The 16,742-nt window shown below is 42.4% G+C and overlaps 1 protein-coding gene across 3 annotated transcripts in view; it reads right to left on the reverse strand.

Annotated features, from left to right (window-relative positions):
* Positions 1 to 16,742, reverse strand: part of Adam23 (ADAM metallopeptidase domain 23) — a 158,845-nt gene that overhangs the window by 121,379 nt on the left and 20,724 nt on the right. For all 3 annotated transcript variants that reach the window (XM_057751389.1, XM_057751383.1, XM_057751398.1), the window contains exon 3: positions 5,485 to 5,561. In XM_057751389.1, the coding sequence (XP_057607372.1) occupies positions 5,485 to 5,561 (77 nt within the window). The remainder of the gene's footprint in view (positions 1 to 5,484; positions 5,562 to 16,742) is intronic.

The raw sequence follows: 16,742 nt of genomic DNA on the forward strand, positions 1-16,742 counted from the left end.
CTGCTGGAGTCATCTGCATCCTTGTATTCATGCACCATACCCCTACACATCTCCTCACCGTGAACCCACACCGCACCCCCAGGAAAAGAGGAACCAGTCAGGGTGATGGCCTACGCACGGGAGAATGCTGCCACGCGGCTTGTGTGCTACTCTGAAGCCCACACCATCTTTCCTCTCCCATGCCTGCTAGTCCACCACAGCTCTCGGCATTGCCCGCCTGGCCCAATCTGAGCCACTTCTCTCAGCTCACCTGGCTATTGATAAAGCAGCCTTCTACTCTCCACGTTCCATCCCTGCAGCTCCCCAGTTTTAGGTTACAGTCACCTTCTTTGGAGTTCCTATGGTTTCAAACAGAGCTCTCCCTGAGCACTGTCAAAACTCTCACCAGAATGTGTGAACACTGGTACATAGTGAGAATCCTTCTTTCTCTGTCCTATGTATAGGCCAGTAGTAGACAGGCATTTATTTCATTACAGGGTCTTTCTATGTCGCCTGAGCTGGCCTAGAGCTTATCAGACTCGATTTAAACATGCAGGGGATCCTCCTACCTCTGCTACCCCAAGTGCTGAGATTACAGGTATGGGCCTTTAAATAAACAGGTAAGCATGCTGGGAGACTTGGAGCCAATCGCTTGACTTGGAAATATAAGCATCCAAAAGTCCAATCATCTGCAAGTTTTGTTATTTTCTGAATCAGTGACAAGTGAGCAGCTGTAGGGCAGCAGAAAGCATGCCACATGAATCACAGCACGTTTTCAATGCAATGGAGAATGATATCCAAGGATCCGCTCCATAGACTATCCCTTCTGTGTCATTAACCCCTCCTTCATCAGCTCCATCTTCCAGTTAATCAACTCATTCCATCATTACAGTAACCCTGATACATTCTGACTCTTTCTCCCAGCCGATTGTCCAGTGGCCATTGTCTCCAAGTCATGTTCTCTCATTCATCCCTTGCCCTGTGACCTCTCCCCACAACAACCCAAGCTCCACTGAAACTGCTCTCTTCCAACCACCAGTGACAAATCAACCAGAAAATCCAAAGGATGCTCCTTGCTTCTTAACTCTCCAGAGCACTCAACTGCACATAACAATGCCAATCATATCTTTCAGTTCTGAAACCGTCAACATCGTTATTCTGCGGATTCTCCTCCTATGTCCCAGTCTCTTGTCTTCTCCTTCCCTAGTTCCTCTCCCCACCTCCAGCCTAAGCCCCTCTCCTCTTTCCTTTAAAGACATATTTGTCATTATATGGAAGTGACTCGCAAGGTGACTTCCGCCAGCTCCCATTTCTCAGCCGCAGCTTCATTCAGCCACCCTCTAGACACAAACTGTCCAGTGGAGACACTTCTATGGCTTTTTTTCTGCTTTGTCATCCCCACCAAACAAATTCTAATGATTCTGACCAACTGAAGACATCTTAGAAGGGCACCCCACGCCAGCCTGCTTCTTAGCACCACCTGAGAACAAGACATCTGTTTATGGCCCTTGATTTTTTTTTTTACAGCCTTAAAACTGGTTCCTAAGCACTTGAACACAAATACTGCATTGTCCATGAGTTTCTTATCAAAGGAAAAAATTTAAACACTCAAGCTTCACTTGCTTTTGGTCAACATGGAGATCACTAACTTTGGATGTCAGACAGCTAGCTGGGTGACACATTATTAATCTCCATAGATCTGCCATGAGTAACATCTCTGTTATGTGGACTATAACCGCAATGTTCCCTGGGTTACTTTTTAAGGGACTTGAAGGCTGCTAACTCTCCACTGGGACCTGTAGATGCTTCTTGGGTGATTGGAAGTGATGAGAAAGGCTTGGCATCTTTCTCTTCATAGTGTGCGACATTCATTAATTTGTTGTGGTTGTTGTTTAGTTGCTTGTTTTCCTCCTCCTGCTGCTCCTCTTCCTCCTTCCCCTCCTCCTGCCCCTCCTCCTGGTCCTCTCCTCTCCTCCTCCTGATCCTCCTCCTGCTGTTTCTCTGGCTCCTCTTCCTCCTGCTCCTCTTCCTGCTGCCCCTCCTACTGTTGTTCCTCCTGCTCCTCCTCCTGCTCCTTCTGTCTTAACATTTGGAGCTGATACTCAGCTCTCCAGACAAGCTGACCATGAGAAATGATTTGTCCAGAACTCTAACATTCTAATTTGATCTAGCCACCTAATCTCTCTCCTCCTCCTTCAGCTCCACATCAAGGAATATCAGACTTTGAAAGGAGTCAAAAGAGGTCAGCCCTGAAAGCTCTTCACCTCTTCTCAGGTGGATTCCTGGTCAAAGAGCTCAGTCTCCCTTGGTACAGTACATCACAACTCTTCAACTGCTTGGAACTCAAAAGACTAGTTTGTAAGCGAAGTTCCCTCTTTTCCATTCTTCCACCATTGAATATGCCTCTTACTGTCCTCAACACTCATATCCTAAATACTGGTTTTTACCATGACACAAGCATCTGGACCTGAGTTCCAGACCCCAGCAAGCTGATCAATCCTGGGCTTAGATCTTCAGGATTGTCTCCCTCTGTCTCACCCTTGTAATTTATGTAAAATTCAATAACTCTCCCTTCATGCACAACATCATGTGACCCTGCCTTCTCAGCGTACAGATCTGTTAAACTGGGACTAGACCTCTTTCTCTATCTACCCTTTTATCGGCTGTAAAAGAAATGATGGACACCCTATCATGCTGTCTGTGTGTCTGTAATCCTCACTTCTCCAAAGGAATTTTAGCAAGCACATTTAACAATCAGGGGTTAAGGTGATCTTCCTGTATGATAAACACATTGTAACTAAAGAACTTAACCTTTCCCAGTTCTCCTGGGCCTCAGAAACCACCTGACTGCAAGCATTGACAGTAGGCCACTTCATAGAGGACCTGTCCACATCTCAGAAACCTCTAAGAAGGGGCGCTGTTAGCCTGGCGGGTCTTAACTCTCTTCAGAATCCACTACACCCACCTGTTTGTTTATAGTGTTCGTGCTTCCTCTAATAAATATCTCATCCCAAAAGATAATCTACTCTGAATTGCTTTTGAACCCCCCAAACCTGAGACCTTCCGATGCCTGGATACCCTTCTCCATCTTCTCTTTCTCCCTCTTCCTCTCCATTCCCAATGCTCTCCTTGCTGATAATCTCCTGTCTAACAAGGTAGGTGTCCAATAGTGTCCCTTCTAGATAAATTTTCACATCCGTTCAGCCTAAAGGTCTGCCTCTCCTTGGCGAGATGGCTAGCTGCAAAACTGAAACTTTTAGTTGCATGCAAAATAAGATGCTGTCTTTTTCGATGGCTACTGCCACCCTTTCCTATTGTGTGTAGTTATCGCAGGCAGACGCGGCACCAGTTGAAGCCAGTTATCCAGAGTAAACTTTGCTCACTACAATGCTAAACCCTCTGTATGGGAAGCTATATTCTCTGGATGCTGCCATGCACCAGTTTTGCACATGTGGTTTATGAAGAAGTTTATTCACATGGTCAGGAATGCTCAAGAGTCGACATGTGCTGACAACTCTTCCCAATATGAGTCTTCAGAATGAAATCCCTAGCCTTCTGTGTGCAAAGAGACACTGCTTTGGGTGAAGCCATCTTATTGGCTGCAACTAATAACTCTTCCTTCCCTGGCCGTACTTCCTGGCCTTGCACTCACAGAGGAGTAAACCTCTTGGGTTTGGCCCCACCCCCATAGCACTCTGTGTTAACCATTAGCACAGTGCATGTCACAACTCTTCTAAAGTTATTTTATAGCTCTATCAACCAATCCCCACCTAGACCCAACTCCTCAAACAAAGATATCCACAAGAGGTATTCAGTCTGATTCCTTTCATGTTAAATGGTAATAAATATTTTCTGGTCTGCCTCTGTAACTCTAAGTGCCCTGGGATATCCCATATGACCCTTTCTCAGGCATCGCTTCTTTGATTGGAAGGTTTCGCTGGGGTCATGATATGCTAATATTAAGAGTCCATAGCAGCTGGGACAACCCTGGTGGTGCAGTGGTAAGCAAGCAGAGCCGCCCTCCAAAGTGCACTGCAGCACCAATTTTAAACTCCACCTCAAAGAGCTGAAACAAACTAAAATTAGCCACATCCTGGTACTCAACATAGCCTAAGACTTGGCAAGACCATCCTTTATGCAGGCACACTGCTGACAGAGCATGGTGAACTGGAATTCAACCAAAGAAGAAAACCTGCAATATCTTTAACACAGAAATTCTGAGTTCTGCTGACTCATTCTGACTTAAAGCTGCAATAACACTTGAGTAAGGAGCATCCAAGCTTACTCTGCACTTTTTTTTTCTGCGGAGCTGACAGAATTTGGCATACAAGAAATTTGATAGCCTTCTGCAGTTCCACTGATCATGACTGTGGTCACCTGCATTACGGTGTCTGGTAGCATTAATTAACAGTTTCTTATAAGATGTAGTCCCGTTTAAACTACTAAGGAGAGCTGAAAATTCTGTCTAGCATTTCTGCAACTGAAGAGAGTCACACAGGAAGCCACCTTCCCCAAAGGCTTGGTGTCAGTTTGATGTGATCTCCTTAGTCCTGGATAAGGCAAGAGCACCTGTATAAACTGTTCTGATTTGGGAAAAGGCATTTGAATATCAATATAATTAGTAAACAAACAGAGACAATGTGGTAAATTTTCATCAGTACAAAGTTTCAAAGAATCTACATTAGTGTGAATCCTGAAGCAGAGTCTTCTCAGAATAGACGCTTACTGTCGTCTTCCTACATAAGTCACGTGGTACATTATAAAAAGTAAAATGGAAGAAATTTCTAGACTAAAGTCTAATGATGCTTCAGTCAGTAGTTTATTATGCTTCTTATATACTGATTACTACAGTTAGCATTTAATTAACTAGGAATAATTCAAATATTTATTCCATTTAAAATCATAATATGACAAGATTGAGCCCATCAGAGAGGGGCACAGGGCCCTACCTCTTCTTACTGAATTACTGTCTATTTTAATGGATTCTGGGGGAGGGGTAATAATTGTCTTTGGTTATATATCAGCTGATAAGTCCACTAGACTCCAGTGGGTAGTTTCAAACCCCACCATAACATAGACAATTCTGCTTAAACTTAGTGAGCCTCAGAAAAAGAAAATAAGATATAAATATGGAAAGAAAACTTGAAGAGCAAAAGGGTGGGTATTTGAGGTGGGAAGGGCACTACTGTAATAGGTGAGGTTACAGTAACTAGAAAGTTCTTTATGTATGTATGGAAGGATCAAATTATCAACAGCTCAATAAAAGTTATTAAAATCCTAATGTATAAGTTCCCCATTTAGGACATGTACATGCTAAATGTCTTTCTTCAAAAAAAGGAAATAAGGATACAGTTACTAATCAAGCTTCTTCCTCTTCTTCAGGTTTTCTCTGCCACATAAGCAACTGGAAAACATCAGTTGCTTCAGCACAGACATTGTGGTGGTGAATCTTAGAAATGAAGGTTTACTATCCCTGCTTCCTCAGAGGCTTTGCTGTGTACTTACTTGTTCAGTATGAGATCAAGAATGAACTTGGAGCCAAAGGCTTCAATCTGGAAGCTCGCCTGGGCCAGATGGACAGCCTAAATGCAGAAAGAGAAAAAAACTTAAAAGATGTTGACAGGACCAGCATTTTTATGTAGACTTTTTTAGGCATCTTTAAAGGATTAGGTGCAGCATCTCGGTCCTCCTGGAAGACCTACGTATGTAAGCAGCCAAGAGCTAATGTAAGACGCTCCAAAACAAACCCACTGAGGCAAGAATCAGCAGCGTGTCCTGCTGGACTTCCAAAGTGAACATGATAAACTGAGCAGAACTCTAATCCAGGTTTGACTCTGGACTATTCTGTGCTCCAAATGAAGCTCGCTGCACACCCAAATGAGAGTCCCTGCCAGCACTCTGCCCTTCTGGGGGAAGAGGAACTTCCTCGGTGATGTGCCTGCAGACTGTGACAATAAAACGAAGTGGCCAGGCTTCTGACACCCGAGAGCAATGGGACCACAGCCCCCGGGAAGATTACATTTACATCCCCTTGTAAGAGTCACAGATTTACAAACAATGCCTTCATCCAGAAACCAGCAATAGTCCCAGCTAAGCCAGAATCATATTTAGCAGGTGTTAAAAGATTAGCATAGGCCAAAGAAGTTTCCTAGATAATGTAAATTAACAAACCAATGAAGAGCTGTCAAAAAGTATTCCCCAACATAAAGTTACACTTTGCTATCCTGAGGCAGAGGCAGGCGGATCTCTGTGAGTTCGAGACCAGCCTGGTCTACAGAGCTAGTTCCAGGACAGGCTCCAAAACCACAGAAAAACCCTGTCTCGAAAAACCAAAAAAAAAAAAAAAGAGAGAGAGAGAGAGAGAGAGAGAGAGAGAGAGAGAGAGAGGGAGGAGAGGGCTATATGTGATAACCACACCAATCAGACCTATTCCTAAGGTAGAGGGAGTAGCAAAGAACAGGTGAAATGCTGTGCCTGGTAACTGGAGGTCAATTTACACACTTACACACACCAGACTCCCTCTCCAAGGACTGGATATTCCCAGATCCCAGACTGCCAATGCAGCCTTCTCTCGACTCTCTCTGACATTATTATTTATCAAATGCTCCCATCCTTCAAAGCATCCCAATCGCCCTCCATCATACACACTCAGGTATAAACTCTGGTCCTCAGAGCTGCAGGGCACTTTGTTTTCTCCTCCTCTGTCTGTGGGGTATTTGTTTCCTTCCATCCCCTCCAAGGACGGTAAACACCATGACACATATCACAGGCATCTTGCAAATGGTTACAGATTAATGACCCTTCCTCAAAACCATCCACACCTTCCAATTCAAAACTCACCAAACATTTATTGTCAAGGCTGCTATCATGCTGCAGCCATCAAAAGACCATCAATAAAACCACGGTTTTTATTTTAGTCCGTCACAACCGCCAGCTATTCAATAAAACCAGTAAATATAATTTTAAAGGCAATTAACACATACTAAATTTTAAACAAAACCAATAAGTGGTCCGTGCTACCCTAACACCATCAGCCTCCATCCCAAAGTCCAAACCACACAGAGGAAGATCATCACACAAGTCCGAGGTTCCTGAATCAAAACATAAAAATAGAAATTCCCTGTCTTGCCAAGTGAGGTCTCTGTCACCTGCAGTGAATCCTCTACACAGCCAGGACAAACTGTGGGGTCTTTACATGAATTCATTTTGTATCTTACACCATCAGTTTTTGCTTGAAGACATTTATAAAGATGAATAAACAAGATAAGATTTTTCAGCTATGGTTTCCAAAAGCTTGTCTAAAAATCTAACACTTATTTCCTGGGAATATAAGTACTTAAGATTTATATTTTCCTCATAGAAATATCACATAGCAGAGAAATGTTCACTGTGGCAATCTGGCTTACCCAAGTTGATCTGTAAGCTCCTAAAACTTCTGATATCAGCCTGGTATCAACCCAGAAAAAAAAAAAAAAAAAAAAAAAAAAAAAAAAAAAGGAGGGCAGGGCAGCCTGGTAGCAAACCCAGCAAACCCGTTTTGTGCAACAGCTTGAACTTACACAACTTGATTTTTGCTAAGTTTATCCCAAGTCAGCACAACAGGCTTCAGGGTCACGGAACCCAATACAAGACGTAGCAAATGACACTGGGTCAGCCTTTCGCCCTTCCAGGAGGTTCAGCGCACAAGCCTGTGGACCTCAGAGACAGCCACCACGACTGCGGCTGAGCCGCACCCCAAGCAGCCTTAGGACTGCAACTGTGGAGTGGCTTCCCTGACAAAGCGCTCCCTGGAAAAAATTTCCAAAGGTGAAATAAGAATGCAGCCATGAGGGGAACAAAGATGAACTTACAAAATAGGATCTGAGCCGGGCGGTGGTGGGGCACGCCTTTAATCCCAGCACTCGGGAGGCAGAGGCAGGCGGATCTCTGTGAGTTCAAGACCAGCCTGGTCTACAGAGCTAGTTCCAGGACAGGCTCCAAAAACCACAGAGAAACCCTGTCTCGAAAAACAAAAACAAAAAAAACAAAAAGTAGGATCCGAAACATGAATGTGGGAATAAAGAACCCTGTCTGCATTTTAAAAACAATATTGTGGACTGCAGGCAAATAACTTTCAGAGGAAATGTCAGTGAATCGGAAAGGTGGGCTGCCCCCTGGAAGGCTTTGTGTGAGACGCTCAGTGCTCGGTGACTTAGGATGACAAGCGTGCACGCAGGGCCACGGCAGCCACCTTTCCTCAGGAAGCTCGCTCACTCCTTGTGTTCACTCAGCAGGTCACAGGGCCACCATCATTGTTCTCCAAATACATGAATCTGCTACTCTCCAGAAGGGCTGAGGAACTCGGCCACACCAGCAACAATGTGCCTGTTTTCCACAGGAGAAAAAACACGGCTCCTTATCTTTATCTACAGAGGTGTTTTAACAATTTAACTTATTTCATTTCTAACAGGGAGGCAGCACATTTTTTACAAAAATATGTCTCTTCCACATATTGATCTCCCTGCTCATACTATCAAAAAACCCTGTAAATTTACTTAATAGAGAGTTGTGTCCATTTTGAAAAAGACATTTGTGTTACATTCTGTTTTCCTTCCCACTGCTCTTCATAATGCAGTGGTCCACACAGGACAGATTCTTCGCCCCTGGCAGGGGCTCCTTTCCCTACCCTTCTGCCATCTCCACATTATTCTTGACACCACACTTAAACAGATTTTCATTTCTGAACTCAGTTATTACATTCCGATTTATAAGATTTTATTAACAAAATCATACAGTTTTACAATTTTTAAATTTGTAATATACGTTATAATCAGGCCAAGTGAGTCCCTTCACTACTGCGTGTACATGTTTACGTGTGCATATCTTTCTTACTTTTGAGACAAATTCTTTGGGAGGGGGATGTTTCATTTTTTTGGTTTGGTTTGGTTTTGAGGGGGAGGGTTATTTGTTTGTTTGTTTTTCCAAAACAAGCTTTCTCTGTGGCTACGTTGGAACTCCTTCTGTATTCAAAGCTGGCCTTGAACTCCGAGATATGCCTGCCTCTGCCTCCCCAAGGGCTGGGATTAAAGACACGGCCACCACGTGCAGCTTTGAGGCAGATTCTTACACAATCAGGCGAGACTCGAACTCACCACGTACCTGAGGGTGGCCTGAATTCCTGCCACCGCATCCCAAGTGCTAAGATTATGCAAGTAAAAATCTGCCTAGATCATACAATTCTTATTTACACACCTAAATACATACATGTGTGTGTATACACACACACACACACAAACAGAGCACACACACATGCCTTTCAAGTGGTAGGAAGTTAGACAAATAGCAGACATGAGTAGGGTTTTGGGTAAGACTGCTTCTGATCGCTCTAACGTGTGTTTAGAATCGATAAGACGCTACACATCGCTGAAAATACAAAGTAAGGGATGACACGGTAAGGTTTATATAAAAATCAGCTTCTCAGACTACTTCCGAGAGAACTGACCCCACATGAGGTCAGCTGTTTTGTCCTTCAAGACATCTGCTAGACAGTCTTGTTTTTGTAAGGACATCCTCCGTAATGGCACTGGGGAAGGCCACAGAGTTTTCTAGGCAAGAAGCATCATTTCACGAGAAGGAGTGTGTCGCTGGGCTCAGAACTGCCACCCCGAAGGACAGGAAACAGCTGTTGTCTCAGCACTTCAGTCTTTGCTTGGGACTAAGAATCTGATCCAGGGAAATTGCAGGGGCTTCATAAACAAAAACAACTAGCGGTGATTATATATACACAAATCTCCTTCGCTAGAGACAATTCGCAAGTCTTCAAAGTACTCTTCTGTTCTTCTGACTCCTGTTTTCCCTCCTTCTTTCTAGTAATGCTACCCCTATTAAGAAACGTTAGAAGCCCACTCTATCCTGGGGCAGCTGCCACAGTATGCTTTGCCATCACACAATGTCGTAATATAACACAGGCAGCTTGTATCAGGCACACTGCATACCTGAAGAGACACAGTGAGCTGTTCTTGAGACAGTTAGTAAACATTAAAATGAGCAGAACTACATCTCCACCTATAAATTTTTTTTTAAAAAAATGATCATTTGACCGGGCGGTGGTGGCGCACGCCTTTAATCCCAGCACTTGGGAGGCAGAGGCAGGCGGATCTCTGTGAGTTCGAGACCAGCCTGGTCTACAAGAGCTAGTTCCAGGACAGGCTCCAAAACCACAGAGAAACCCTGTCTCGAAAACCCAAAAAAAATGATCATTTGAACATGCGCACACTGTCATGAAACAACGTCCCCCACTGCCTTTTGTGGGAGCTGGGCTTTCTAGGGTATACCTATCACTAGAACTAACACTGCGAAACAGAAACTCTTCACTTTCCCACTTACAAAACCTAACTTCAGACTTCAGTAAAATGTGAAAAGGTCGTAGAACAGAAAGTGATGTCAGTCCCCACGCCTCTTTACCTCTGTGTATCTGCTCTTCTCTACTGAGCTTGGGAAGCAGAGGACAATCTGGAAGTGGTTTTCTCTTAACTATGATCTGTTCTTTATGAAGACTTTCACTCAGGTAATAGAGGAAACATTAAAAGCGACTTATAAAGGGTTAGAGAGATGACTTTGCAATTAAGAGCGCTGGCTGTTCTTACAGAGGACTTGAGTTCAGGTCCCAGCACCTTCATCAGACAGCTTGCACCCCTTGTAATCCCAGGACATTCAACTCTGGAATCCTCAGACATTGCACTCACATTCATACATATACAAGCATAATTTAAAAATAAGAATAAATTTAAGTGGCATATCCATCTCCTTCTCGGGATTTAATCATTCCAGAGCACCATCATATCTACCCAGAATGCCCAAGAAATTGGCAGGGCAGATGTTCTTACTGCTTATAAAAAGAAAAAAAGAAGGAAGAAATTTAAGGAATAGAAGGTTAAGTAAGATTCTTGTTCAAGGTTGTACATCAAAGGAATGCAAGATATTAGCTTCAGTTAAGCGAGAAGTGCCAAGTCCATGTCAGAAGTCCTTAAATCTTCAAGCCTCAATGGTTTCTAGCTATTAAAATATAAATAACAATAGTGTACCACAAAGATGTGTATGAGGATTAATTTAGGTCATAATGTAACAGAAACTTACTAGAAAAGGTTGATTACATTGAAACGGCTTAATCGTTTAGAGAAGAGCAATGTGGACTGAGAAAGGAGAAAAAGGAGAATATATTAACATTTTGGAAAGGGTAGACATGTCAGCTCGCCTCAGAATTCCCTCCCAATATATCTGCTTACCTTCTAGCAAATTCCAATGTGCATTTATATGCTGCAAAATTTGAACGTTATATTTTTATTCCTCACTACCATTATAGATTATGCTTTGACCTTGTTCAAGTGCTGTGTCTTTGAAACAATATGAATCATTTTCCTATGAAGTGAAACAGCTGCAAACGTTTCACGAAGGCAGTTTTATAAATTAAAGTAATTTGCTGAACAATTCCTGCCAAGTCACATTTAAATAGGTAGTCCGTGGAAAAGAATATATTTATGTGTTCTTCCACTGTGTTCTAATGCACAGTATTATGAGTTAACCCACTAACAAATTTGAATAGAAAACCTACTTTGTATGAGCTACTGTGGAAGATGTGAGGTTATAGAGAAATTGAGATTCACATTTAAGAACCCAACCATCTGGGACATGAAATGAAAAAGAAGTGAGTACAAAATACAATGCACTGATTAAATACTAACAAAAACTATTTATCATCGTGGGACATATAAGCATGATTAATCATCAAATGTGGGGTATGGACAAGTGTATTAGAATTTGAAGGGGGGATTTTGGAGACTGGAAATAAGTGACAATTGCTTATGCAGGAGTCTCAGCGTGTAAAGATTAGCAGAACTCAGCTCAATGACTCAGTAGGATGAAATTATCAAGTGTTTCTAATGTTTGCTAATGAATAGATACATCAGAAACACACTTTTAAAGCAAAACACATACTGCCTTCCATTCTGGAGCATTAAACTGCAGTTTAGATTGTGGTGATAGTCAAACGTGGCAATGCATCATAAGGCATTCCATGACATCAATAAATGTGATGAATGTACAAACCCCCCAAAAATGCTAATGCATCTTGCTAACCAATCTATCTTTGGCAGGAAATAGGAGGCTGAAGCCATGTCCTTTGGAGGATTTTACTGAAATGGGACCAGTACATCACCCAAGCACGGGTAGCACACAGGCCACAGATCAGCATCTCCCAATGAAGAAAGAGGGTCACTGCCTGACTTCCTTCTCTAAGCCATCCTCATGAAGAAAGAGGGAACATGGGGTCTGAAAGAAACCTAGCCAGCATTCAATTACTGAATCTGATGACAAAGAGAAAGGGAAGCGTGGGCTGATAGATCCACGAGACCTCTGGCAAACCTCCTACAAGAACTCCATTTCAAATTAGCCATCTATTTAGAGACTCCGGTTTCATCTACTTCCTTTTCTCATCGTCCTTCACCCTGAGGTACCCTTAAAGTCTGATACAGAAAATAGGCGAACAAAAGAGGAAGAGAAGCCACAGTGGTGACCTGCACAGGCATTCCAGTAAATAAGCAGGGACTCATGTGCGCTGATTTTCTTTGTAGACTCTGAAGAAGAGTCAAAGAAAAGAAGCCATCTTTAATATTATGAGGAGAGATAAAGGGACCAAGGAAATTTTCTCCTGGTGATTATGTAGCAGCCCCGAAGGTTCTGTGAATATATCACTGACAAAGCACCTTTGGACATTTGCCTTAAATATTTTCTAAACTCTAACCTTTGATAATTACTCTCCTTCTGTATATTCAACTTACAATGCCAACAAAACAGACGAAATCACAGGCCTCCAGAGCGATTTATTCAAAGATGAGTAAAGCATTACCAGTATCACAACAGCTGCATTCTTTGGCTTTCCTGGAGTTTGTGAAAGACGAGTAAGAATCCAGCTATGACAACAGTTGCCATGGAAGCAGTTTCTTTCTGCCGCCTTCCTGAATGGTAACATTTAATGGGATGCATTAATCTAGTAGCTGAGGTGTGACTCACCGTCTTCTTTCTCCTCATCAATTCCTACACTACCAAACTGCACAACTCCACATGGGTCTTCCTCTCCAACTCTTTTGTCCTAAAGTAAGAACAAATTCTGTTTTTCTGGACAAAATGACTAAACACCCACTAAGTAATTTCAATGAAAGAGAAGAATAGTGAGGCTGGGGCATGGCTCAATGATGGAGTATTTGCCCAGAATGCATGATGCCCTAGTCCCCAGTCCTGAAGGAGAATAATGAGGGGGAGAAGGAAGAAGAGGAGAAGAAGAAAAATGATGGGGGTGGGAAAAAGGGTGGAGAGGGAGGATGAGATACAAGAAAATTTGGAAAGGAAATAAATCAAGCCTCATGCTTGTTGTCGGTGACTCACTGCCATTTTCCTCAGAATTGCTTACATAACAGTAGGACCATCCTGAAAACCAGCTTCCTGCAGAGAGCGCCTGATGACAACCCAGCCTGCTGCCTGCTCCTTGGATTGTTGGCTATAACTCAGTCAACTGGTTTCCATTTCAATATCTCTCTGGGACAGATGGTGCTTCAACTTGCGATAGCCATATAAGGCATTGGTAAGACTTAATAAAATAAGAATTAGGGTCCAGTTATCACACACTTTGCCTGAGTATCTGGGAAACCATAAATGATACAGTATAGAACCAAATATTCATTTCAACTTCTCCCTCAAGAAAAAACAATAAAGACAAATAACTAAGGGGGGCTAAGCACATGGGTCTAACACTACAAGTTAGAAAACATGCTTCTTCTTTACACGTGTGGCTGATGCTTCCCATACCATTCTTCCCAGTTAGGCTGGAGGGATGGCTCAGGGGTTAAGAGCACTAACTGCTCTTCCAGAGAACCTGGGTTCAATTCCCAGCACCCACTTGGTGGCTCACAACTGTCTATAACCACTCATCCCAGTGACTCTGGCCAGATCTCCACATCACAGCCTCTTGTTTCTTTCTGCATGGATTCCCCAGGCCCTGCTTAGGAGAAAGCTCAGCCTTCTCCCTAAATGTGCACTCTTTAACAACATTATTGCTAAGAGACCTTGACTTTCCTTGACTACTTTCCACAAGACTCACGTCACAAGCTGCCTAACACTGGGGTACAGTCTCTGTTTTTTGTCTATAGGAACTTGTAGATTATGGAGTTCCCTGAACTTTCTGGGGTTCAGCTATCGTTGCTTCTTTCCTTTGCTATCAATTCTGACCTTGACTGCAATCATTGATGGTATTCTTCCTACCCCTTTGGAAAGAAAGAGTAACTTTCAAACTAGAAGTTACCCCAAAGATGGGCTTCTCCATTTTACAAAGCTGCAGGTAGGTGTCTCTAGACTTCCTTTTAAAACCAAAGGGAGGAGGGGCATTTATTATGTATACAGTCTTCTGCCTGAATGTATGACTATCCGAGAAAAGGGCACCAGATCTCATTATAGATGGTTGTGATGGTTGTTGGGAATTGAACTCAGGACCTCTGGAAAAGCAGCCAGTGCTCTTAACCTCTGAGCCATCTCTCCAGCCCTGTGCATTTTTGAAAGTACATCTCCCTATTTTAGAAGCTACGCTATCGTCATTCTTAATATTTCAAATGTGTCATTGCTGTTTGATATGTATTGTCACAGCCCTTTGGGAATTCTGAAAGTCATTCTTACTGATTTTATTTTATTGTCTATAGCTTCCATCTCAAAGACCTGTTCTTAAATCAGGGAAATTAAGATATATCTCACATTCTACTAAGTAATGCCATTTTCTCAAGGTCTCTTCTGATTTAGTGTCCAAGGTTTGGACTATGGAGCTGGTACGATTGCTCAATGGGAAAGCCTGAGTTCAGTCTTCAATGACCCAGTGGAAGAAAGGGGAGAATCAAAAATTTTCTTCTCATCTCCAGTGTCTGTGTGTCTGTCTGTCTCCTTCCTGACTTTTCTCAATCTCTCCCTCCCCTCCTCCCTCTCTCTCTGTCTCTCTCTTATACACATACACACACACAAGCACACACACACACACACTGCTACTTAAACCAACAAGTGAAAGAGAAAAGAAATTTTTTGTGAATATTTCTTTTTAGACCACAGTGATCCAAGATATTTAATAGTGCCAATAAATAGGAAAGAAATTAGGTAATTTTTCAATTTTTTAAATTTTATTTATAGGCATGTCAAGTGGTTTTTATTACCTGACATAAGCAAATAACTATATTAGGGTAATATTTAGTTATTAATGATTAAGAGGACACAATGCTATCAATATTTGATAAATAGCCAAAAATAAAAACTACTTAGAGTACGTTAATTTTTCTAAAATAAAGCTTATAATAAATGTAATACTTTCTCATGCAAAAAAGGAGATGATATTTAAATGAAGAAAGTAGCATTTTCTTTCTGCCTTCTATCTCAATGAACACTAAATTAGCCAGTTCCCTACAAAGTCAAAAATTTACAAAATATATAAGAAAGTCCCAGGACTTACATGAAGGTGGCCAAAGACTACATTTGCTGGCTCAGAATTCAAACAGATATCCTATAGAAAGTAGTGTTGGTGGACCGTTCTGCTTCCTAGTTTACAGGTTTGCAAGGTCTCTCGCAGGGTCTCTCAGCCTCCGCACACCTGGCAACTTGAACTCAATGTTTCTTTGATTGGGGATGGGAGACTATCTACACAACATGTTGGCAGCACCCCGGCCTCTACCCACAGATGATCCCAGCATCTGATCCTCAACTTGGGACAACTACAAAATATCTCTTGGCGTTGCCCAATGGTATATAAGAGCCAAAACTACCCTTAGTTAAGAATCCCTGTTTTATATATGCAGGAGCTATGTGGATTTAGATTCTTCTAAACACATTGACTTTACACAAATTTGTTTAACCTTCTCTTCAAAGCCCCTTTGCAGCCATCAACAAAGTCCTTTAGATAAAACAGAAAGTAAACGGTAAAGGAAAAGACAAAGTTCAGTTCTTTCCGCAGGTAGAGTAAGCCAGCTGAGGAGAAGGGAGTTTTAAAATTTTATACCCATAGAGACTCCTCAAAATTAAATCCCTGGTTTAAATCTGTCACAAGGGCTCACACACATTCTTCAAAAAATAATAAAGAAAGCAATAATGAAACTATGTACACGGTTCAAGATTTCAATCTCTTTTAAAGGATGTTTAAAATGGCTTTCTTTCCTCCTGAAGTGACAGCTTCTTATCAGCCTTTGAAATGTCATTTGGTGACACAAAAGCAAACAAATGTGCGGTGAGCAGCTGGAAATGAGAGGAATGGAGCCTACTAAGCTGTCTCTCCACAACTGAGGCAATATCCTCTCAGAGGATGAAACTCCCTGAGTTCTCAGTGTCATTTGCTGGACGACAGCTCCCACATCTCCACCCCACTTCACCCTGTCCCTGACACCACAACTAAGTCACTCATTGACCAGACACTCTCTGCAGCAAAGTGCAGCAAAGTGCAGAGAGTGCTAGCTTCTAAGCTTCCTCCACAGGCTCCCTGGGAAAGGTTCAGCAGGCATTCCAGACTTCTGGGTTAGTTTCTTATGCCTGACATAGTGAATGTCTATAAATATCAGCGCTACAAACAATACAAATTGTTATCTGACAATTCTGGAGGTCAAAAGTCCAAATCAAAGTCTAGAGACTAAAGTGAAGGTGTTGGGGAGCCTGATTCCATCTGTAGAGCCCCAGGAAGAGTGTAGTTCCTCCTTGTCTGATATCCCAAGAAT

The sequence above is a fragment of the Chionomys nivalis genome, chromosome 2 (assembly GCF_950005125.1).
Source record: "Chionomys nivalis chromosome 2, mChiNiv1.1, whole genome shotgun sequence".
In the NCBI taxonomy this organism is placed as follows: domain Eukaryota; kingdom Metazoa; phylum Chordata; class Mammalia; order Rodentia; family Cricetidae; genus Chionomys; species Chionomys nivalis.